At 34.6% G+C, this 25,261-nt stretch overlaps 1 protein-coding gene across 4 annotated transcripts in view; it reads right to left on the reverse strand.

Annotated features, from left to right (window-relative positions):
* KLHL5 (kelch like family member 5) overlaps positions 1 to 24,186 on the reverse strand; it is a gene marked incomplete at both ends in the record, with an annotated part of 47,476 nt that extends 23,290 nt beyond the window's left edge. The window contains 6 exons of one of the 4 annotated variants that reach the window (XM_084232891.1): positions 757 to 969; positions 5,719 to 5,915; positions 6,404 to 6,540; positions 9,989 to 10,171; positions 22,591 to 22,689; positions 23,804 to 24,186. In XM_084232891.1, coding sequence (XP_084089017.1) covers positions 757 to 969; positions 5,719 to 5,915; positions 6,404 to 6,540; positions 9,989 to 10,171; positions 22,591 to 22,689; positions 23,804 to 24,186 — 1,212 coding nt within the window. Of the gene's footprint in view, positions 1 to 756; positions 970 to 5,718; positions 5,916 to 6,403; positions 6,541 to 9,988; positions 10,172 to 22,590; positions 22,690 to 23,773 lie in introns of all 4 variants that reach the window. The other 3 variants (XM_084232893.1, XM_084232892.1, XM_084232894.1) reach the window with 3 other exon arrangements.
* Positions 24,187 to 25,261: the final 1,075 nt, after the last annotated feature.

Consider the following 25,261-nt stretch of genomic DNA (forward strand, 5'->3'; position numbering starts at 1 on the left):
CTCCACTTTCAAGTCTCCTTTCTCTATCCAATGTATCAAGATAAGCAGAAAATATACAGAAGAAATTTTTGTATATTCTAGTCAAAGTTGTAAAAAAGGGAAAACTATGCACACAAATATGTATGACTGATTGCCTTGAATGCACCAACTAGTTACCTCTCACTCTAAAATAATAGTAATGATCATAATGTCATTATTTATAGCACATTTTATTTCACAGAGCACTTTTCTGATCCTCACAATCCTATGAGACAGAGAAAATATTATGCCCTCTTGACAGATGAATAGACTGAGGTGTGTGAAAATAACAAGTCACAGGATTTTAATATCTCCGGGCCGGAACTATTATCATGTCTTATTAATTTACATATCAGTGGAATCTAGGAGTTTGTGGATATTTAATGAACACATGGCAAATGAACTCATCTAAATTACCTGCTTTCCGGAGCCCAGTTTTCCTTTCATTAGCAGCTTTACTAATTCTCTTTCACTTGCTAGGCTAGGTTTGGATTAACCCCAGTCAAAAGTATTATTTAATTGATGTAATTTAGGTACCCAGACCTTTTGGGTTGAAATCATAAGCAGAATTATTTTTTTAGCTTGCTAGCTTTTCTCCTGCACATCTTATAGGAATACATGTAAAATTCTCTCATTGAATAGGTCAAAGACAAAAGCCTACATACAAATATGAATTAATATAATTAACATACTGTTGCTGAAACTGACACTGATTTTAAATAACCAAAAACAGTTTACCTGTGGTGCAAGAAGAGGTAGTCTAATATAAGCCAAAAGTTTGCTAAGATCTTTCCGTCTCTGTTCCAAATCATGACGGACCCAAGTAAGAAGTGCATTCAATATTGTCTCTTCATTAGGAATGTTCATATCATCACTGGCCAAGAGTTTTGCAATTTCACCGGCTGGTAATAATACAAATTCCTGGTTTCGAATGACTTCCATGAAATGCTCCTAAAGGGGAAAAATAGCATATAGGCAATATTGTACCTTCTGTTCATCACAGCTTATTTAAAACAAGCGAACAGATCTTTTGAATTAGATGCCAAAACACAATTTATGCATTAGACCTTTCTTATGATTTATTACTGCTTGCTAGGAAAGAAACACAGTAGAAAATAACATTTAAACTGCAGTTATACTGCTAAACTCTTTATTTCTATATAAGTATAGTAAAGTGTAATTTATTATATATTTTTGAGTGAACCCGGGGCTTTGGGTGATGCTTTGTCCATGTTAGGAATAATTTGGCAAATCTTTCAAAGGAAGATTAAAAAAAAAAAGCAGATCAGACATCAAGATGTATGCTATCTAAGATCAAAAGTTAGTTTAAATCTGTGGTGACTGAAGAAATGGCCAACATGGAGCCAAATACCTGAGCAAGCTGTGAAGTTATGACCTTACCCTGAAATGGCGTCCCAGTTGGCTAGATTTCCCAAGACCATTCTGGATGACAGAAATCTTTCTCAGACTGCCTGGGAAGGATACATGTGCTAGGGCTACCCTAGGACCAAGTTGGCCTTCAGTGTTGTAATGTTATAAGACCACCCAGGATGTTAGGTCTGTTTCAAAAACTTTAATCTCTTCAGATCTGATTGATATACCAAGTTCTTTTGTCTGATAGAAAAAGGAGCAAAACAGAAGTGTTGACCTAGAAGGCAATGAGACTCCAGGACTTTAGACTGAAGATGATTCAGTCCTGGCCCTAAACTAGAATCAGGTCCCCTATAATTTGTAATTGGAGAATGAAATGTCATTAGATGTGAGATAATGACCTTTACTAAGCATTTATGATAAACAATCTTACCCTCTTGTGTGCAAGGTTATAAGTATTAATACATGGATTATTTACATAGTTATAACATTAATGTAAATGCTAAACATTATGCTTTAATATTTTTCTTATACTTCCAAATGTGCACCACTGTCTCAACATACAGATTTTTAGTAAAGCTGCTAAGGTTGTTTAAATTAGAGTTGAGATAAGAGCCATCAATACATATCTTCTATATTAAAATGAGAATTATATATTCCATAGAGCCTGCAGTAATTCAAGTTACATCCTAATCTAAAACATATCTTGGCTTGGCATTCCTTTCTGTAGAAATTCTTAAGAGGAAAATCATACATGAATAATTAACTATATTCAATTGTTTCAATTCATCATGGTTTGTTAAAAATGCCCAAATAAATCTGTTTTAAAAGACTAATTATCATTTTCAGAAATACATTTTAATAAAACCTCAATACTTCAATGGCTTCAAGCTAACTGTTCTATTCAATTGTACACTGACATTATAAAATGATTTGGTAACACACAGCAAGAAGTATAAAAAATATTGAAGCTCTCAACCCAGTTATCCTACAAGTTAAATCCTTAATAAATAATTCATGTGGGAGGGACCTCAAGGCTTCTCTAGCAATACTTCCGTATTATTATTTATAATAGTAAAAAAAACAGAAAATTACATAAATGGCAAGCTATAAGGGATTGTAATTCAATGGACTACTGAGGATGCATTAAAAATGTTAAGGACAGAGATGACTAGCTACATAGAAAGGTATTTATTATATATTGTTAGGTAAAGTTATGAAAAAATTCAAAATAATATACATTTTTAATTGTTCAAAGGCATTGTATATTGTATAGTCTAGATTTATGTAATACTGATGTAACTCTTGCCATACTTTCAAATGGTATTAATGAGAAAGGAATTATTCTATATTGATTTGATTTTTTTATTTGTTGACATATTTGCTTTGGATCAATGCCGATTCCATTCTAGCATAATTTATAGTAAATGAAAATTAAGTTTTTCAACAACTTCTGGCAAGACTACTGAACTCAAGGTCAGACACAAAGTGGTTTCAAAAATAACAGTTCAGTTTTTGGGCCTCCCTGGTAGTGCAGGAGTTAGTCTCAGCGCTATCAAGGCAGGAGTTTAATCCCTAGCCAGGCAGCTAACCCACATGGGCGCAGCAGACCTCTCCAGTCTTGCCTGCTGCTCACCTCAGCAGTGTATTTCAGTAGATCCGCCTGTTCTGCTCCCCACTCTGTCTCCGGTAAATCCTTTTAGTCCCTGTACCTCTGGCCTATACCCCAGTTCTTGTATGCATAAATAAATAAAAATGAATCTTTAAAAAAAAAGTTTAGTTTTGAAGCAAATATTTTAGCAAAATTTAATGGTTTTAGAGGTTTTTCTAGATCAAGAAACAACTTTTAATTATGTTAAATGTTAATGTTTAATGACTTGCTCTAAGTAGCATTCAGTGGCAATCTAGAATGAAAACATAAAAGCATGTAGATTTTAGGATTATAAAAAGGAACTACTCATTGAGTGAATAACCCATGTACAGCCACTGTGATCACTGAATGCACTGTGCAGCATTATGCTTCTTATTTTCAATCATTTTAGGATACGAAAGCTATCATGCTACCAAACATGTGTTAGCATTATGCCCTTTCCCCTTTAGAATACTTTTTAAGCAAATGAAATTACTGAGGGATTTATTTAAATTGAAGATTGATTTTCACTATATATTTTTACTCAGTTCCCATAGCAACATTCAAATCAGACAATCTGCCTTTAAATTACTTATTGTTATTAGAATTCAATTTCATGTCTCTGTTGAAACTGAATAATGTCAAATAATGGCATTGAGAAAAAAACTACCATAACTAATTGGCTATGGAAATAGTTTTAAAAACATTACACTAATTTAAATTTAATTTATGTCTAAGCCTTAAAGCAGCAACTGTGCCTTCTGTAAACAATAGGAGGGACCTAAATTCATACAATTTTTTTCGTGTATATATAGAACTTCTTCCTAGGAAAGAGATGTTACTTAAATTATGAACTGATTATGAGGGGAAAATCCAGTTTTATTTTCTTTATATTCACCTTATTCCAAAAAAGTATTTGAAAATGAAGTATAAGGCAAAAATGAGAAATGTACAAGGAAGAGTAAAGACCAAGGGAAGAAATGTGTCAAAGGACTTAATGTAAAAGATATTAACCCCAAACATGCTGGGTCTCTACAGTATTACTGTCCTGTGTCATATTCTCTATTTTATCACTTAAAGCACTATGTCTATCATAAACAAGAAACATTTCTGGAATAATTATACTGCAGGGATAAAAAGAGAATCATAAAGGCTGTGCTTTTGTATGTTTTGTTCACTCACATGATAAAAAGAATTAATTTATATAACGATGATGATATCACTTATTGACTGGGTATATGATATGCTAATCACTGTGTTAAGTGTTAAACTTCTGTAAATTTATTTAATTTTCACATTAAGCTTATGAAGTAGAATTCATCTTCCCAACAGTTGTAAATATCCTTATAATTTTTCCAAATCTCTCATTTTCTAATGAAAGATTCCAAAATTACTTGTTGATCCCTTTACAGACAAATCAATTTAGGGAAAGCAAGAGAGATAGAAAAGAAGGTAGACAGTCTTAAATATTGATGGAATCAGTAATATAAATGTATATGTGAATGATCACATTCTCTTTTATCTCTCAGACCTATATTATCCTAATTGAAACATTTAACACAACTGTCTTCACATTACCCAGGCATGAAGATCTAACTTGCATAGTGTGGCAAGATGATTATTTTACAAATTCCACACACTCTCCTTCCCTAAATCTCCCCACTGTCAAGACTGCTGGAAAAAACTTGTACTAACAGTATACCCTCAACATGCCTTTTTTCCTTGCTGTCCTAGATCAATATGTATTCATTATCCTCTAGGCTTCTGAATCAGGACCCCCGCTGAGATTTATTTTGAGCACTTCATTTGCCACAACTTGTAAGATCATTGTTCTACTTAGCTAAAAACACTTCTTACATTTAATCAGATTTTCCCTTAAAAAGCCTACCTTTCAAGGACTAGTTTTTGAGTTTGGCTCTGTCTGACTCTTTGTGTGGTTCTCTATCTCCCACATATAAGTGACACCATCTAGTATTTGTCTTTCTTCTTCTGATTTATTTGGCTTAGCATGATCTCCTCCAGTTCTATCCAGGGTGCCTCTCAGGACAGAACTGAGGCGTTCATAGAGGGAGGAAGAGGGGAAGGGACAAAATGCACTTCCGTGGTGGACTGTGGGTGCCGTGGTGATGGACTATGGGTGCTGTGGTAGTGGGAGTGCTATAGTAACATCACTGGAGTGGGGGATCCCATACTTACAAAATATAAACCAATGTTCCCTCAATGAAAAATAATAAATAAAATAAATTATGGAAAAAAAGCCTACCTTTATTTTTCCTATCTTTTTTTTTTTTTTTTTTTAACCAGTTCTGTATCAACATAGCACAATCACTATCTCCAATTTCCAACAGTGAGTATGTGGGCAACTCTGTAATCCATCCATGTGCTACAAAGTAAGATGTTCAGGGGAAATCCTGCTTTAGAAATTCTGCAGCAGACCTGAAAACCTTGACTTAACAGTCCTAGGCCACTGCTCTGCTTCTTAGTGACCATATTACTTAAGGCTTGACTCACATATCGAGGAAAAATATTATTTGGGGTTTTGCTCTCATAACTCAATGAAAATATGACACATTGGATACGATCCTGAACCTCAAGACATGTGGCAGAGCCAAGGGAAAGAAGCAACATGTAGAAAAGCATGCAACACAGAGGAACAAGGCAAAAAGCTTACGATTTCCTGATTTTCAGCAAATACATACCATAGTATAATTGTGAGCCACTTTATGTAAATCAGTACAACCTTGGGCATCAGCAAAAGAACGGATTCCGAGACAGTTGGATGGGTGAAGCTGTTTCATTAAAAACTTACAGCATGCTTCCACAACCTGTGAGAGCTGTAGGAGGCAAGCTGTCGATAACAGGCACTCAATGTTATCTTCTTTTAATTCAAGGCGGCCTTAATAATAAAAAGAAATTTCATTAATGATGTAATTTTATAAACCTTAGTATGTAAAATAATTGGTGTTAAAAGCAATAATTCTGTACACCATGGGACATGTATTCCAGACGTTCATAACTGAAGATACTTCAAAAAAAAAAGTACTAAATACAAAAAAATTCATTTGATCTTTGTGATCTCTAGTAAAGTTAAAAAGTATATTTTCAAATGACACTAATTAGTAACTCTTCTAAATGCACTACATAAAAATTACAGAATTCATCAAGCTATGGTTAATTAACAATTTGAGATCTCATTCAAAAGCTTAAATGTGATATATATTTTAAAGGTTCTAATATAGAGATTTAACCTATACAGTTATCGGGGTGGGTATTACAACAACAGAATTAACTTAGCTGCGGCACTTTATTAAAAGCAGGAATATGAAATCTAACAACATAACATAAATCTAGGAGATTTTTAATTTACATTTTCAGATTTATTACCTGTATATGCATATTGAATCAAGGACCATAGTGAATTTGGTTCTACACCTTCCATTTTAATTTCTTCTTGTCTTGCTTCCCTGACATCATTAGTAAACATGGCAGCAAAATAATCTGAGACTGAGGAGAGCACCAATCTGAGAACATATTAGAAGAAAAAAATCATTGACCATAATAAAGGTGATGTTCACTAATAAAATACTGCTTCTTCCTTTCTCTCTTAAAAAAAAAAACAAAACAAAATCAATCATAGAAACTGCAAGGTGCTGGGAAATGCATTTTTTTGAAAGATTTATTTATTTATATAAGAACCGGGGTACAAGCCAGATGTGCGGGAGGGTGCGTGGATGAACCAGAGACAGAGCAGGGAACAGAACAGGCAGACTGATGAAATACACTGCTGAGGAGAGCAGCGGGCGCAACAGGAGAGTCTGCCACGCCATGTGGGACCCTCACTGGCCTGCCGGGATTGAACTGGCACTGCAGAGGCTGCGGACAGCTTCACAGCGCAGTGCTCAACCACCTGCGCCACCAGGGGTGGCCCGGGAAACACATTTTTAAGTTTAACAAATTACTTCATACTCTACTTCCTTTCTTTGAATAATAAATTGCCATTACTAAAAATTTTCTGCTGAAGTAAATGATTTACCTGTTCACTACTCAAATATTGGTTTATAACATCCAGGAAAAAAAAAGCTGCAAGCCCACACCATTAAATTGACTATGTAAAAAAAGAGAAAACATATAAGGCTAATTTCCGTTCCTTACTTTTGAAAATAACCTGTTATGTTTTTTATTTAATTGTGGAGATAGTGAATACTCGGGGGAAATTTGAAAATAATTTTGCCAGGTTATTTTAAACTTTATCACACACAAAACCCTAACATTTTGTTATAAAATTAGATTACATTAATATTATATAAATATATTAACATACTACGTATTATCCATAGTCTGATGTTAATTATCTCTGTCCAGACTTTTGATCATAAAATATAAATAAAAACAGGTTATAAATATTTAAGACAAGCATTTTTCACTTGATAATGTTTTGAAGATATTTCCCTGTCAACTCACTTATATAAATTTACTTTATCCTTTTTTAAAAGAAATAGAATGGCGCAGTAATTGTTGAAGCTCCCATTTTCCTGTATAGTACCCTTCCTGGGAATGCTTTATTGACTCAAAGGGGTTTGCTAAATTGCTCTCCAAGATGCTGGCTTCTCCAGACCCCCACCAACAGTGTATAATAATTAACATTTCCCTAAATATTGTCAGATGGTCACATTTTTGGCCATCTGAAAGGTGTTAAATGGCATCTCGTTGTTTTAATTTTTATTTATTTGATTGCTAGTAAGGTTGAAAATCTTTTCAAATGTTTTCTGGCCATTCAGGTTTCTTTTCTAAGAACTACCTGTTCATCTATTTATTCACTGAAAAAATACTGATGTTCACCTAATAAGTATTGGGCACTATTCTAGATACTTGAGATATATAGGCATACAAAATAGACAAATGACCCCTTTTTTTTCATGGAAATCTTACAATTGGGAGAGAAGGAAGACAATAAACAGGAGTAAATTTTATAGTGCATTTAAAAATAAGTGCCACATATTAAAAAAACTAGCAACAACAAATGTTGGCGAGGGTGTGGAGAAAAAGGAACTCTTCTGCACTGTTGGTGGGAGTGCAAACTGGTCCAACCACTATGGAGAGCTGTGTAGAGATTTCTGGACCTACTAAACATAGAGCTCCCATATGATCCAGCAATTCCACTCCTAGGTATTTACCCAAAGGACACTGAAACATCAATTCCAAAGAACACCTGCACCCGTATGTTTATAGCAGCACTGTTTACAATAGCTAAGCTTTGGAAACAACCCAAATGCCCAAAAATAGATGACTGGATCAAGAAGATGTGGTACATATACACCATGGAATATTACTCAGCATTCAAAAAAGATAAACACATGCAATTTGCAGCAACATGGATGGCGCTGGAAGGGATCATGCTCAGCGAAATAAGCCAAAAAGAAAAAGAAAAATACAGGATGGTCTCACTCATAGCAGGAATCTAGAAAACTTAAATAAGGGACCAGGAAAATGAATAACTATAAGAAAGTGAAAATCAGAATCAACAAAAAACTATGAAACAGAGACACTTTTGGGGGGGTGGGGGGCAGGAGGGGAGGGATTGGGATCAGAATGGGGGGGTTGCAATTGTTTGGGGAATATAAAAATAAAATTTATTATTTAAAAAAAATAAAAATAAAATAAAAATAAGTGCCATAGAGAAAAAGTAGGGTAAATGCAAATGAGGAGTGGGTGGTAGGTTTAAAAAAAGTGGTCTTGTTAGAAGATGACAATAGGTAAACACTTGAAGGATGTGTAGGAATTAGTTATCCTGTAGGTATCTAGGAATAGCATTCAGCCAGAAGGAGCAGCATGCCTGATATATACAAGGAATAACAAAGGAAAGGAGGTCTGTGTGACTGATTGTCCAAAGGAGCAGTAGGTTAGAATGGTAGAAGTCATAGCAGGCTGGGTCACACATACCACTGGGCTTTCACACTTAGTGACATGAGGGGTCATTGCCAAGTTTGATCTGAATTTCACTTTAAAGGATCACTCAGGTAGTTGTGCAGAAAACAGAATGCAGTAGGAAAGAGTGAAGGCAGAGAGGCCAGTGAGTAGTTTCTTGCACTGTAATCTAAGTGATAAGGGGGCAGGTAAAGTAATCAGTTCTGTTTTAGAAATGCAGAATTTGAGATGTCTGCAAAATTCAGGTTGTAGTATCTATTCTAAGAAACCTGTGCATATTATGTGAATTTTTGTCACAGTATATGTTATCAGCACCTCAATAAATGTATGCTGATGAGTCAATTAAGATTCTAAGATCAAGTCTATTCTTCCTAATGAATTTACTTCTACTTTGGAGTGTTTAACAAAACCTTTTGGACAGAGTATCATTTAGTTATAAAGGGACATTAATGAGATCACAATGCTGATTATCACTGAACAACTGAGTATGGAATGATCAGAATAAAACTAATGAATTGTTCCTTATTAAATAGCTTCTTTTCCTTTCTTCAAGAAATAATACTTTATTTGCATTCATTAGTTCCTTAGCACTGCTTCTCACATTCCTTGGAGGGCAGCAAACAGAAGTTGGGATAGATGTGACTATTTTAAAACTCTTAACAGTGTTTCCCATATCAGAGCATCATCATTTTTGCTTCTATTTACAATTCTAGTTTCCATTGAGTTTATTTACAGTTATTTAATAGGTAGAATTAGGTGGGGTGAAAACTGCTTGTAGTAGCTGAAATCTACAACAAACAATTCTGACTGGTCTGAAAACTAGGGCATTTTAGTTTTGTGCTTCTACAGAGGAAAAGTGATTTGTCTGGGGTAATTTAATACGTGACAAAGTCATACGCACTGTCTTCTTTGTGGAGATTCCATAAAATGTACCTCTTCCCAAAAGCATTCCATCATAATATTCAACTAGAATGAGTCACTTCACCATAGGTAATTAAATCATCGAAGAAATATGTCACATATAGAAATTCAGAAAACAATTACCTGTGAGCTGGAATTCTGCGATCACCAGCAACTAGAATTACATCACATAATTGTTTATGCCTCAAATAGTTTTCCATCTTTTTAAAGGTTTGCTCAGCATGATTAAGGGCTTGGAAAAATTCATCTGATGAACATGGCTCCATAGTATGGCAGGATGATAATGTCTGACTGCTATTGGAAGTCCTGAAAGAAAGAGAATACAAGAGTTGAAATACCACTGTCACAACAAAATGATCTTTTCCATCAAATCCTTTTAAAGCCTTCAAATGTAATGGAAGCAATCAATGCTACCAGACCAAAAAAAAAAATCATCATTTTGTTTTTTAAAAACATCAATACGATCATAGCAATATGTTTTACAAACATTATGAGTGAATATGATATAGGTTCGTTAATAGCGATCTTAACTATATATATCTGTATCTACATATACTATGTATAGATATAAGTAGATATATAGGAAATAGATGATTTATTGTGCCCATTTTGAGGTATTTTCTCTGGTCAACACAACATCTCTGATGAAAAAGAGCCAAGTTGTATTCATAATGATAGTCATCTCTCCTAAGATTATACTTGAGGGCATAAGAGATCATTATTTCAAGTCACAAAGGCAATCTATTTTGGAGAAATAAATCCAAGTGAACCTTCATATAAAAAAGGATTATGTTCCATAGTTCATTTGTAACTGTTTAGAATACAAAACATATTGTCGTAAAACAGTGTTAAAAATAATCGGATTTTCTGACCCGTCTTCAAAACTCAGTACCTATAATTTACAGCGCCAGTTTGATCCCCGGCCGCCGGGCGCGGGTCTCACATGGCACGACAGACCTCTCCTGCCGCGCCCACTGCTCCCGTCAGCAGTGTATTTCGTCACTCTGCCTGTTCTGTTCCCCACTCTGGCTCTGGTGAATTCTCTCACCCTCCCACGCTTCTGACTGTACCCAGTGCTTGTATAAATAAATAAATAAATCTTAAAAAAAATAAAGGTTAAAGGAATTTGATGATCCAATCCAGGTATTTAGAAAATATGTCAAATTTTCAAATTGTAATTTGAAGAACACTAGTTGTATGTTTTTCTGATTCACTGATGGAAATGGTGAAAAGTGAAAAGATTAGGACGTAGAAAAGTCCTAAATCCATCCCCCACCCTGCAAGATATCTTCTTCAAGATCACCTGAATCAAGCAATTAACATTTGCTGGTTATGCAATTAACTACAAAACCACATACTGTGCCATACTTTAGTTCTCTTTTCTCATCAGATTTACTTCTATAGATAGGAATTTGAAAAATCCTTCATTGAATCAAGCTTTGCTATATCTTAAGAGAATTTTCTGAATATAAGTATCTAATAACCTTATCAAAAAAGAATGACATTGACTTTTAATTTTAAAGAAGGCTTGCAAAGAGTCACAGAGTTCATTCATGGCAGAAAGAGGACTGTTGCAGAGACTGCTATGAGTTCATCAAATCTCTATTTCTATTTAGTCTGGGGATGGAGCTAGACTACATTTCCCAGACTCTTGCAGATGGTTGTGGTCTTATGATGGAAATGAGCCATGTCATCTTCAAAGGCATGAAAGCCTTTCCCATATTTTCCTTCTCTAAGAGTTATATACAGAGAGGTCTGAGAACTTAGTTGAAGAGATAAAAAGCACAGATGAAAGGTCATTCAAGTATAGTATAGATGACACTCATAAGAACTCTTATCCTGGATTGAGATGTATCCATTTTGAAAGGTAGTAGTGCCTTGACTAATACATATCTCTGAATGTATTTTTCAATGCCATTCAATTTTGAGTTCTAAAAAGACACTCTTGGAGGATAGTTGTCAATAATGACAATAGGAGTAGTGTGTATTATCTAGAAGGGATATGTAGTGCACTGTATTTTTGGTGCAATAAATTGGAAAATCTAGCATAATAAACAATTTTACATTTAAGATGTACCAACTAATGTGCAATAATGCTACTTGCATAAATAAATGAACACCAGAAATTATTTTAAAACCTAGGAGAAATAATAACATAAGCAAAACCAACTAATGGTGGCTTTGATGAATAACAATTTGAACAATTGAAACATCATTAAATAAAATGAAGTATTACATTGTCAAAATACTGACAAATGATTTTAAGAGTTTTAGTGATCCAAGGATGAGACAAAATGAGAACATCTAATTTTCATAAGTCACAAATTCTTTCAAGAACAAGTAAATAAATCAAGTACTTTTTTTTAGGGCTCCTATATTTTGTATCACATTTCTTAGACATTTTAATATTAAATTCTCAGTAATGATGAGAAGATGAGTTAGTTGAATAATTTTTGAGTGATGATTTGCTATCATTCAAACATAAATGCTAATCAATGTTAAATTTTGGAAAAAACAACACAGAACTTGATAATACTTTCATCGAGTTATTACAGGCGAACTTTGGTGTATAAGCCCAATTAATAGGCCATCTCATTTCTTATGAAGAATTCACAGGGTGTTTTGTTCCTCAACCTCCGGCATAAATCAGGGTAACATGCGGAGCACTTCAGCATCTGTGCTCAAGGCCTCACTCACTAGGTATGAGGTGGGGACCTAAGCATCACATTTTTTTATAAAGCCCTACAGGTGAGCCTAAATCACACTGCAGGTTGAAGGGCAGTGGTATGCACAGCAGGTAACAGAGGATACATTACAAAAAAACAGCATGGGGTACACTTACAGATTCAAAACACGGATTTACACAATGGATACTTGACTTCAAAGACTGTAAACTAAATATTTTGGAATAAGATATTTAAAATGAAACAGAAGAACTTAATAGACTAGTTTTTTTTTTTTAATGAACATAAAGGTTAAACATCCCAATCATTCATATGCCTACACTTTAACAAAATAACTATGCTTCTAAAACATTTCAAACTTTGTTATTTGCTTTCAAGGCTTCAACTGTCACCACAGGTGAAATAAGCATATTTTTTCAATGTGACAATTAATTCACTGAGATTTCTGGGTAAAACAATCACTTCCACTACTACAAATTAAGGATCAAATGAAACTGAGGTTTCTGACTAGTGTCCTATGGAAATGGTGATGTCATCCACTTACGAGTTTTGTAGCAATGGATTTGTCTGGTGTGTGTAAGTCAATTATGGTACCAGGTGTTGAGAGTTTACTGCAAGTGGTTAAGCAAGGAGGCAGCAGAAAATATTCAAACCTCCTATGCCCTAAGTAGGTGAAGAGATTTAGATGGGTTTGAGGGAGTAAGGTCAAGAACAAAAGAGTTATATTTTATTGGCTAAAAAACACATTAAGGGCAAAGAAATATGGACTTGGCTGAAGTTCACTGGCTAGTTACAAGACAGTTTATACATGGAGAACTAAGAAATTTTTCAATGACCTGAGTTTTAAATTTCTTTTGGTGGGCCCCTCAACTTTGGGTAGCCCTCCCTTCCTCTGTGTCAGCAGGCTGTAAGTTGGAAAGTTGTGTCTGTACGCTCAGGTTAGGTTGTTTGCTGTTAAACTTTCAGTCTGTGCTGTTTGTGAAAGAAAGTCTCAAAGAAAAGTTCAGTTATCTTTTTATTTCCTTTGCACTCTAGGCTCTGAGCACATTTTAACCCTTTCTCCTGATTACAAAAGGAGCATGAAGAGGAAGGAACAGAGCTGCTCAAAAGACTTGAAGAGCTATATACATGGCTTTCTAGCATTTCTTGTTTTGTTTCATTTTCAGGAAATTTGGGAACTTGCCCATATAATTTTACAATGCAAGGATTTACTAGGAAAAAAAGAGAATTTACTATAAAGCAACACCACTATAGGACCTTTGGCATTAGAAGGACTAAGTTTTTACATATAGAAGGAACCTACCTGATCACTTATTTCAACTCCCTTATTTTGCAAAGGGAAAAAAAAATTGAGGGTCTAAATGGCCAAAACGATCAACTAGGATCAGGAGATATTCAGAGTTTTGGCCAAACCACTCACAAAGGAGTGGATATTCTTGTTTACCTTTATCTTACAGAATCATTAAGTATAAAGACTGGGGGTATGACAGAAGAATGAAGGGACAGTATGAATGAAGATAATTTAACCAAAAAAAAAAGGCATTAGAATTAGAATCTTAGGCAAAAGGCTACTGCAATGTGACAGCCAGTTACCTAGCTATAGGAGAGCAAGAGTCTCTTAGGTTTCCACGGACACAGGTAACAGATCTATCCTTGGATAATCAAATTGTTTTTAATACTTTGGATGTGAGTAATTTACAATGTTATACTTTCTTACGGTTTATTTTTCTACTGTGTGCCTTGGTTTGGAGGGCTGAACTGGAGAAGTATGGTGCAGTGATTATGAGCATTTTAGGAAGATTCTAGAGTTGTGCTGTTCAATACAGTAACCACTAGCCCTATGGGAGGTATTTTAACTTAATTAAAATTAAATGAAATTAAAAATTCAATTCTTTAGTTGGTTTAGTCATATTTCAAATGCTCATTAGCGCCATGGGGATGGTGTCTGCCAAATTGGACAGTGCAGATATAGAACATTTCCATCAATGCAGAAAATTGTTTTGCATAGTGCTGATCCAACTATCTGCCACTAAGTATCACTCTGGACAAGCTATTTCACGTCTCTAATCCTGACTTTTTCCAACAGCAAAAAGGCAAAAGCAAAACAGCAGTAAGCAATACATAGTTCTTATATTTAGGGAATCCCTCATGGGGGAATTGCATAAATTGAAATAATGAATGCTTGGATGAATGCATAGCACAAAACAAGCACATAATCAAGGTAAACTACCAAGAATACAAACTTGCCTTTCAAGGGTCAAAGGAAAGTCCTGTAAACAAAACCTTTTGTCTTTACATAGTGTTGTTTGTTTGGTTGTCTTTTAAAAAGAATAATTTCCAGCATTATCAGTTTTTACAACTAAAGTTCATATTTCCTGATTAAAGTGGCCTCTAGTAAACCCAGTAGGTTTCCTAACCCACAATATAATCATGTGGGAATAGGCCTTGTATGGAGCTTCTATAATGGATTTTGATGCGATTTCTACTTGATCTTTTCCATAATAGAGGAAATATATTTAACAACTCTGCTTAATTTTATTTATATATATTACTAAGATGGTAAATCATATTTCAAAGAGTTGCATGAGATCATTCAATCTTCCATCATAGATACTCAAGGTAATGAACTTTTACATTGATGAATATTTCCAAGCTACAAGGAAACATTTAATTTTTAGCCTACTGTCCCTCTACAGTTGGCATTGAATTTTAAGTCAGAAAAGTGACTAAACATATAGTCCTAATCAGATTTAAGTCACCAACAACTAAAGAGTAATTCCTAACATGCAGTATTGCACTAGTTGTTAGAAACTGTGGGGATTCAAAGAAAGATCTAATTCTTTGGTGAAGGGATTTGGAATGTGAAGAATCAAGTTTCATAAACTGGAAATAATTAAACAAACACACTACCTAATCCTTGCAATTCCTTAGGTTTCACACACTTGTACATACATGTGTACACACACAATATCCACCATATCCATATTATTACCTTTTACTATAAACTACTTAGATTTCTTTGTCACCCGATTTTCTATTGGGCTTTGTAATAGAGTAATTTTTCAAAAGTAGTTTTAAAAATAACTAATAGGAATTATACTGTATAAGATTTTGAGTGAAAAGCAAAGCTGTGTTGAAACTCTAAATGGTCTGTTTGGCTCACTCCCTAGGTAAATGATTTACTCTGCCTCACAGCTTCTGGCATTTGGAATGCATGCTTTTGCAAAAGTGCAAACTACTACATCATGAGTCTTCTGCATTCCTTACAAATATTCAAAATTACAAATGTGCCGTAAGTATGCAAATTGTTTGGTATAGGTTAGCATTCTCTACATTTTTCTGGTGTATTTTTTTCAGTATACTTTTAAGCATGTCCCCAGATACACGTATTTACTAATTTATAAAGGATATCAGAGAATATAGCTGTATAATAAGAAGACAGAAAAATCAGATTTAAAAAGATAGAAGACAAATGGAAGTTCACATATACTGCTGACCCTTGTACAATGTGGGGTTGTGGGAGCACTGACCCCCCACACAGTTAAATATCTACTTGTGACTCTTGAGTCCCAAAATTTAGCTACGAATAGCCTGTTATTGACCAGAAACCTTACCAATAACATAAATAGCATGGTGCATACAATATACTGTATTTCTACAATAAAGTAAGTTAGAGAAAAAGAAAATGTTACTCAGAAAATAATAAGAGGAAATACATTTACAACACTGTCCTTTTTTTTGATACCATAAGTTATATCATCTTTTTATAAGAAACCCAAGTATAAGTGAATTGTGAGCTCAAACCCATGTTATTCAAGGATCAACTGTGTGTGTGTGAGAGTGTGTGTGTGTGTGTGTGGTGACAGTTGATCATTTGAGAAATGGTAAAAAAAAATTTCAATGTGTATATATGCATTTTTTTTTTAGTTTTTTTTTTAAAGATTTTATTTATTTATTTATACAAGCACTGGTTACAGTCAGAAGCGTGGGAGGGTGAGAGAATTCACCAGAGCCAGAGCGGGGAGCAGAGCAGGCAGAAGGACCGAAGTACACTGCTGAGGGGAGCAGCGGGTGGCAGGAGAGGTCTGCCCATGTGGGACCCTCTGTGGGCAGCTTCGCGGCAGCCTAGCACTCAACCGCTGCACCACCAGGGGAGGCCCTATATGCATACGTTTTAAAAACCACTTCTCAGATGATTTACCTGGTTATCTTGTGTGTGTGTGTGTGTGTATGTGTGCATATATATATCCCCCACTTATAGAATAACAGTAATTGGAATAGAGAAGGGAAAGATGAAGTGAGTTGGTGTTTAGAAGGCAACAATAGCAAGTAAGATATAAAATATTTCCTAAGAGTTTAGATGACGAGCAGAAAGGTGGAGTAAGAACTGTCCCTTTGAGAAAAGGTCTCCTTTAAGGAGAGGACAAGGAAGTTGCATAAAGAGAAATGACAAGAGACAAGGTCCTTCTCAAGACAATTATTTTTTGATTTTGAATTTGAGAGTTTTCCCCCTGGTACTACAGCCAGAATACATGTTGGAAGAAAGTTAAATATACTTATAAGACTAAAATTCTTAAATAATAACCCATTATTATCTAAGGGCCAGTGGGCACTCTCACACCTGCTGGTGAGAATGCAAGCAGCAATGATGTTCATAAAATGACTTTGAGAACACAAATCAAAAATGAAAAATGTGCACAAATGTGGATTTTATCCAAAAGAAAATCATATTTACATACAGAGTTCTAGTTACAGTGAAGGTTTACGACAGGTTACTTCTAGCAGGAAAACACTGGAAACAATCTAAATAAAAACTAGAATATTGGTTAAACATAAGTTACATCTGTATATGGATAAATGATACAACCATTTCAAAAGACAGAAGAGAATTTCAGTGAAAGGAAAAACTGTTTGAGTGGATGTTGTTTACCTATCCAGGATACCTTCTATGGTAGCGCACATCTCTACCTTTTGGGAAACCACACACCCCCACATTGGACCATATGGTTTGTGCAAACTTGGATCTTCCCTGTGGGCAGAGGTAAGCAAAGGATTGGGATTTGGCCAAAAAAAGTATTATATATCCTGGCAAGAAAGACCTGCCATGATCCAAACAAGGTCAGTTAGAGTCAGTTCCAAGATGTTTGTTGGCACTCTGGGACTAATCACTCTCTTTCCATTAAGGTTACTAAGGTGGTAAAAAGTCAAGTTGGAGCTAATAGCTTTTTTCCAACCACAGAGAAGGCATGCCTGAGAAAGTGCCATCGCAAAGGAAAGCAGAATCTAGAGAGAGAAACAGATTTCTGGCACTGAGTGTCTGGAGTCGGTCATGTCTAGAGCTAGGCTCTATCCTTGGGCTTTTTATTTACTTCTTTGACCCAAATTTCTAGTTCTTAATTAAGTAAGTTTGAGCTGGACTGTATTTTCTAACCAAGAGTGCTAATTTAAAAATTTACATTAAGGCAAAAAGCAAGTTAAAAGAAGTACATATAGAAAGATTCAAATTTTGATTCTAAAATTTTAAAAATATATGTATAGAAAAATACTTCCAGTTGTCATTTAAAGGTGGAAAGGTAGTGTTTTTTTTGTTTGTTTGTTTTTGCTTAGCTCTACTTTTTGATTTCTCTATGGTAAAAATATTATGTAACATATTAAGTAAAAAAATAGATCCAAAAAATATTGAATTTTATTCAGCTGTCTTCATCCATGCACACTGTTGACTATAACCCTTCAAGTCCATTCTTCATTTCTACCAGAGCAATGAGCTCTAGTGGCTGCCTGGCTACCTAGATAGAGCTGTACTTCTGAGGCTTCCTTGCAACTAGTTGTGTGGCCACATGACTAAGTTTTCAACAATACTATGTGAACAAAACTGACAAGCAATTTGTGATACTTTTCTCTCTTTGGGCCTTCAGGGAGAGCTGAGTAAACTTTGGCTACAAAACAAGATAACAGTGTTACAAGATGGAGAAACAATCTGGGTCTCTAGGAGAATTTGTAAAGGAGAGCTCTATTTGCCTGGGCAACTTGCCTATTCTGTAGGTGACAGAGAAATAATCTTACTTTTCTGTATAGCATCTTTGTTATATCATCTTCTGAATTGCTGATATTAATAATGCACATACAGCATGTGCATATGTCATTGTTTTCATGTCAAATATATCTAAAACCTCACTATCTAGTTAGTAATTAAAGTAAAATATCAGCAGTAAGTGGCATACAGGGTCCTCTGCCCTAAAAAACCTGCGGTTTAAAGGTTAGTTGTGCCAATGTAGTATCTATCCTTTTTTTTCTAAGCTGATGTTCAGCTTTCTTATCAGTCTTGGAACTAACATGATTTGATTAAATTTAAACCAACCAATTCAATTTTAGTTACTTAAAACTAAATCCCTTGATTGACAGGGTACAGACAGATTTTAGGGGGTTTAGGAACTCTGCAAACAGTACACAAAACATTTAACATATACACACATACATGCATGGATATGAATGTGTAGAGAGACACACACAAGTGATGTTTTCTGGGAAGACCATCACAGATTATGTCAAGGGAATCCATGGTGTGACTTGGGCACAAATGTGTGACGAACGACAATGCAATATATTCTTTCCAGATATAAGTACATTAGAATTGAACTTCTTTGCTACATCTAGAAATAAAAATTTCTTTCACATGGAAATGTTAGGGGGTTTTAATTCTGAGTTGAACCAGAATCATTACACTGGCTGAGACAAGGAGATCTAAAAACAACACAAAGAGTGTCAAAAAAAAGGAGACCACTCCTGAAAGGTGAAGATTATCCCTTGCTAGAAAAGGATATAGATTATAAAGATTATCCCTTGCTAGGAAAGGAGGTTCTAAATGATTGATCTCAGGATAAGTCAGACCAAGGCACAGAAGAGTTCCAGGTTATCTGCAGTTGAACCAGAGTAACAAGTGACCAAGAAGACAGGCCAGATGACTGTGGATAAAAAAGAGCTTGTACCTGCAATCCAGACAGACCTGGCATTTTTAAGAACCAGGCTAAGAAATTAGGTGGAAAGAGAGGATGGAAGTGCTTAGAATGAATTATTAACATGTTAATCCAAGTTGAACTTTGCAATGAAATGTTTCCAGAGGTCTACATACTGACATGAGAGCATAAAAATCTACATCTTAATTGGCTGAGCTCAAAATGCAGATCTTTACAAGTGATCAAGGTCAATATCAACAATGACCTGTGTCAGGTTGATAGTATGTACCCTTGATATGATGTGATGAAAATGGCATTTTAGTTTTGTGGTCTTCTTGCCCAAAACTCACCACCTCAATCTAATCATGAGATGATTACACTGAGTAAAAAACACTGAGTAAGACATTCTACAATACACCTAACCAGTGCTCCCAAAATTGCCAATTCATCAAACATAAAGAAAGTCTGAGAAATTGTCACAGCCCAGAGGAGCCTAAGTACACAAGTCTAGGGGTGACATGGTATTCTGGACAGGATCCTGCAACAGAAAAGGACATTGGGTAGAAATGAAGGAAATCTGAATAAAGCATGGGTATTAGTTAACAGTAGTGTATCAATATTGATTCATTAACAGTAACAGATGTAATACAGTAATATTAGGGAAAACTGGGGCCTCCCTGGTGGCACAAGAGGTTAAGATGCAACCGATGAAACTATTCGCAGCCACTGCAGCATGAGTTCGATCCACGGCCAGGGAGCTACCCACATGGTGCAGCAGACCTCTCCTGCCTCGCCTGCTGCTCCCCTCAGCAGTGTATTTCAGTCAGTCTGCCTGTTCTGTTCCCCGTTCTGTTGCTGGTGAATCCTCTCACCCCTGCACCTTTGGCCTGAACCCCAGTTCTTGTATACATAAATAAATAAATCTTTAAAAAATATATTAGGGAAAACTGGCATGGGATATAGAGAAACATAATATTTTTGCAATTTTTGGTAAATTTAAAATTGTTCTAAAAATATGAAATTTATTTTAACTTACTAACCTGGAGCAAGTTATTTAGCCTTTCTATGCTCCATTGGCCTCATCTGTAAAATTAGAATAATATTAGCAACGTACTAAAAATTAGTTGTAAATACTACATGAGTAATCTACTAACATGCTTAAAACAGTGCTTCACAGATAGTAAGGTCAACCAGCTGACAGCAACTGTTATTATTTTTGGATGTTTGTAAGCTCAATTATACTTTTTGCATACTGATTAAAAATAGTTTAAAATATAAAACTCTAACCTTATACTCAAAGTTTGAAAGCATGAAATTTCCTCCAATATGTCAATAACTACAAGATTTCAGAGTCAGCAAGACAAGTGTGAAGAGCATTTATGCCATGATCCCATGGAGGCAGCCATGTAAACCCTGCTGGTCCTGGTAAGACCTCGTGCTGCATGGAGGTCTTAGGAATCCATTGCTTACATAAAAGGGGACAACTCTATTATCCAGGGTCTAAAATTCCTCATTGTGTAAAGACAGAAAGTATGTATTTTAATACCTAAGTAAAAGACTTAGATGACTCCTCTGGAGAAAAAGGGGCTAGGTCAAAGTTAAAAGTTAAATTGCTTAAATGTGTGTCAGCAGAAATAACTAGAAGTATGAAGTGTAGACAGACATTTTTCCTAGTCAGAATATGACTGATTAAATATATTAACATAAATAATGCCTCTTATCTCCTGCTTTCAATTGTCCAGATCTACTGTAGGTGTTGTAATTTTGAATCTATAAAACTGCTCAGCTATTCCCCCCCTTTTCTATTAATTTGAAATTTCAAAGTTTTGACATTATGTAAATATTATAATTGCTTAAACAATTCTCCATCTGTCACATGTATTTTCCTATTGTTTTTAATAGTTTAAGATCTAAATCTAGTGTATATGCAAAATGTTCATTATATATTTTATTATCTCCACATATTATATAAGAAAAAGTATTGTCCCCAAGTTACATACAAAAATTTGATGAATGTCAGTGTAAAGGCTTTTGACATAACTGTGATGTTCTTTGATCTGTTTACAATAGAAGGGCAACCACCTAGAGAGACTGTCCACTTAATCAAAAAGATGAGGGGGAAATAAATGTATTCTTATGACAAGAAATCAAAGACTCAGAGCAGGAGGATTGAAGGAAGATATGAGAATCAGATATATTTAATACAGAAAAAAATAAAGACAAAAAAGTATATACACAAATGGTATTTCTAATTTAAAATGTTTTTTCCTGTTTTGAAATAAGGAGATAGAAATTCCAAAACATTGGGAATATTAAATTGCATGGACATATTTCCCCTCTTAAACCTAAAAATTAGAGACATTTTCTTATAGTACATTTTCCTTTTGAAATAGTATCTTATAATACTCTGGTCACTGTAGATGTGAACTGTTTACTCCCATTATTTACTTTATTAGTCTTCTTGATTAGCATTTTAAAAATATTTTAGATCTTTAAAAATACTTTCTTATTTTTATATCTTCTATAAAATATCAATTTTATATTCTTGAATCATGCAAATAGCAATCTTTCAGTCAAAAAAAAGGGGCAAATCTTTCTTCTTTCATAATGAATATCCCACCATATTTCAATAGGGATACTACAGAATAGATTAATTTCAGTAATTATTAGCTATACAAACTATCTTTGTTGTAAGAAAGAACTAGTGACAAATGTGTACTTTTCCAAAATTTGTAATTTTATATTCATATGTGCATAATCTCTCCAGCTAGTAAATGTTATGTTTTCTTTTAACTTGAGCTGGTAAAAGAATGTTTTATTTATCTAATTTTATTAATTTTTTCTTGATACATTTCACTGATTTTTCAGTTAAAAGATTACTCTGGTTTCCCACAAAAATTACAAACTTTGAATCTTTTAATCTATAAATTATTCTCACTATGGTAACAAATCTCCAAAGAAAATCAAAACAATGAAACCCTATTAACCCAACTGATGTCCATATTAAAATTATTAATGGCTCCAATTCCTGAAACATAATGGCAAGTCATTAATTTATTCAAAAACTTAAATTAAATATACTAGTTATCTATCTAAAGATATTCCCCTCTCTCCATTACACACATGATTATAGATGACTGGTCTATATTTATTATTATTCCGACACCACAGTTCAGAATTCCATGTTCTGAAGGTTAGAAGAGGAGAAGAAGATAAATATCCCCAAGTAAGATATACTTGAATATAAGAACTCATCTTGTCTCCATCTCTTATGATGCCTACATTAATACCAACATACAAATTACAAGTGCTAACAAAACCTGCAAAGAGATGTTAAAAGAAAAAGAATCTTAGTAAGCAAACTAGACACGTTAAGCTCTTTGTGCCTTTAAATATTTAGAAATATTTTTGAGAGAAGATGAATCAGAAAGATGATTTTCATGCTCGCACTTGTTACCTAATAGACAAAGGTAGTATAAACTGACTCATAAGAACATTCACTTCATAGATAAAGCCTAGTTCCAAAGGTGAAGATGGATAAAGTTATTATGAAATTACTAAATTTTTCTTTATTTTTCTCTCTTCAAATTCTTTTTCCATTTCTTCTTGCCCCCTTTGACCAGTGGGTTACATCTGGTCCCTGTGTGTCCTCTTAAATTCTACTGAAGGAATGTCCTTCATTTCCCTGAATAGCACAATTTTCTGTGAAGTGAAGGTAACAGGAATTAGTAGCTGTCATCTTAGAAAGAGACATGTTACTGTATTCTCTGTATTAGTCTGGAGAGCTGCAACATAGACAGGACAAAGAAATAACTGTGAGAAAAAATATTACTGACAACTACAATGTGTATCTCCTTATAAAACCTTTCATTTTCATTAAAATTAAAAAGTCACTCCATAATGTAACCAACTAAAGTGTCACAAAAATTTCTATATTATAAAAATGTCTTCTATAGTTCTGCTGTGACTAGAGAAAGTAAATGAGTGAAGCAAACTGCAAAGCAATGATGCATAAAATTGCTACTATATATTATTTCCCAGGCAGAGTCAGATCTATATATGGAACACAAGATATTTCAAAATGAATGCTATTTGTTGCCTTTATAATTTTACAGAATTAAAATATTGGAACATTTAAAAAAAAAATCCTAGCAGAAGTACCACATACAAAACACCAAGATTTATATGTGTATGTATGTAGAGGTATAGTACATATTTAAATAACACAGTAATACTAAATTATTTTAAATTATAGAGACTATACCCCCAACCCCATTTCTAACAGTAAGAAAATAATCAACCTGCATGAACTGGAATCAGATTCATTTTCTTCTTCACTAGTGCCATCATCCACTTCTGGTCTATCCAGCCAATGTGCACCGCCACAATCTTCTGCTGTAAACTCAAGTGCAGGGACTTCAGAGGTAGATGCCATTGGCCAAGAAGGTGAATTCTGAAAATTCAGTTGGCTGGACCTTCGGTAACCAATTGAAGCCAAAGGCAATTGTAGGCTACATGGGTCTAAAAACTTTCTCCCACCATTTGCTCCGGTCTGTCCTCGATTCCAAAATTCTCCCTGCTGGCTGTCAACTGTAGAATTAGGAGATGATGCTTGATGGCCAAACCACCTCCATCTGATTTTCAAAATCTGCTTCACATCAAACTCTTTACGAGAACCAGACATCCTCAGAGAAACCAAGTGATCGTCTAGGCAACGGGCAAAAAAGCACTGCACACAGATTTGTGCATCCAACCAAGACAAGAGAAGTATATGCCCTGCTGTACACAATAAACAGATTGAAAGGAAAATAAATCACATTCACGTATATCACTACATTTACTTTTACAGCAATATATCAGATTATAAAGAACAAAGGACAATGAATAAAGATGAAACAGGGTGGAACATTCCGTTCAATCAGAGCAAACTCTCCTCCACCTATCCTGAAGCAGCCAGACCACTTTCCCCAGCTCCCCTTCCCATACTGACCATTAGCTCTCACAAACACTGACAGCATTCATTAAAGTCCTTTCAGATGCAGAACACCACCCCCTTTTCTTAAACCACAAATGACAAAGACAGAAAGCACTATCCCATTGCAGTATCTCAGGCTCTGCTGCTTAGTATATTAACTCTTTTATTGCTGAAACAAGAAATTTATTCCAGAGCATTTCCTTTGTATTTAAAAATCACTTTAAAATGAAAATGCTTTTATTTTTATACTGTTTCTAAATGATATGACAACACAAATAATTTTTAAAGCATTTTAAAATTACTGATAGATGAGTTATAATGATTTCCCAGCTGTGCTCAATGCATGGGGGGATGAGGCGGAATGAGGCGTATGAAGGTCTAGTTTGTTTCTTTTCCCTTTTATCTTCTCCCTCTTTGAAAGGAGTACATTTAATTAATGTTGTAAGATCCTGGGTAAGATTTCAATTCAGCAAAGAATAATGAGAATAAGAGGAAAAAGTCAGAAAACTAGAGAAAGGACCAAAATATGACAGTACTTATTCTTCAAATAAATAAATAACCTGAAGCCAGTATTGCTTGGCAAGTAGGACTGTACATCTTCAATTTAGTATATACCTGAGTTTCTATGACACTGCTTAGAAAAAGGGCTGTGTGGCTCAAGAAAGGTACCAAGGACTATTTCTTGGATGTACATATGCCCCAATGGTGCCCTCTGTTGTTAGCAATAAGAACAATGGGCTGAACAGGGTTACAGTTAATACAAATTGATAAAACAAATAAAAAT

The sequence above is a fragment of the Talpa europaea genome, assembly GCF_964194135.1.
Source record: "Talpa europaea genome assembly, chromosome: 5".
NCBI classification, from domain to species: domain Eukaryota; kingdom Metazoa; phylum Chordata; class Mammalia; order Eulipotyphla; family Talpidae; genus Talpa; species Talpa europaea.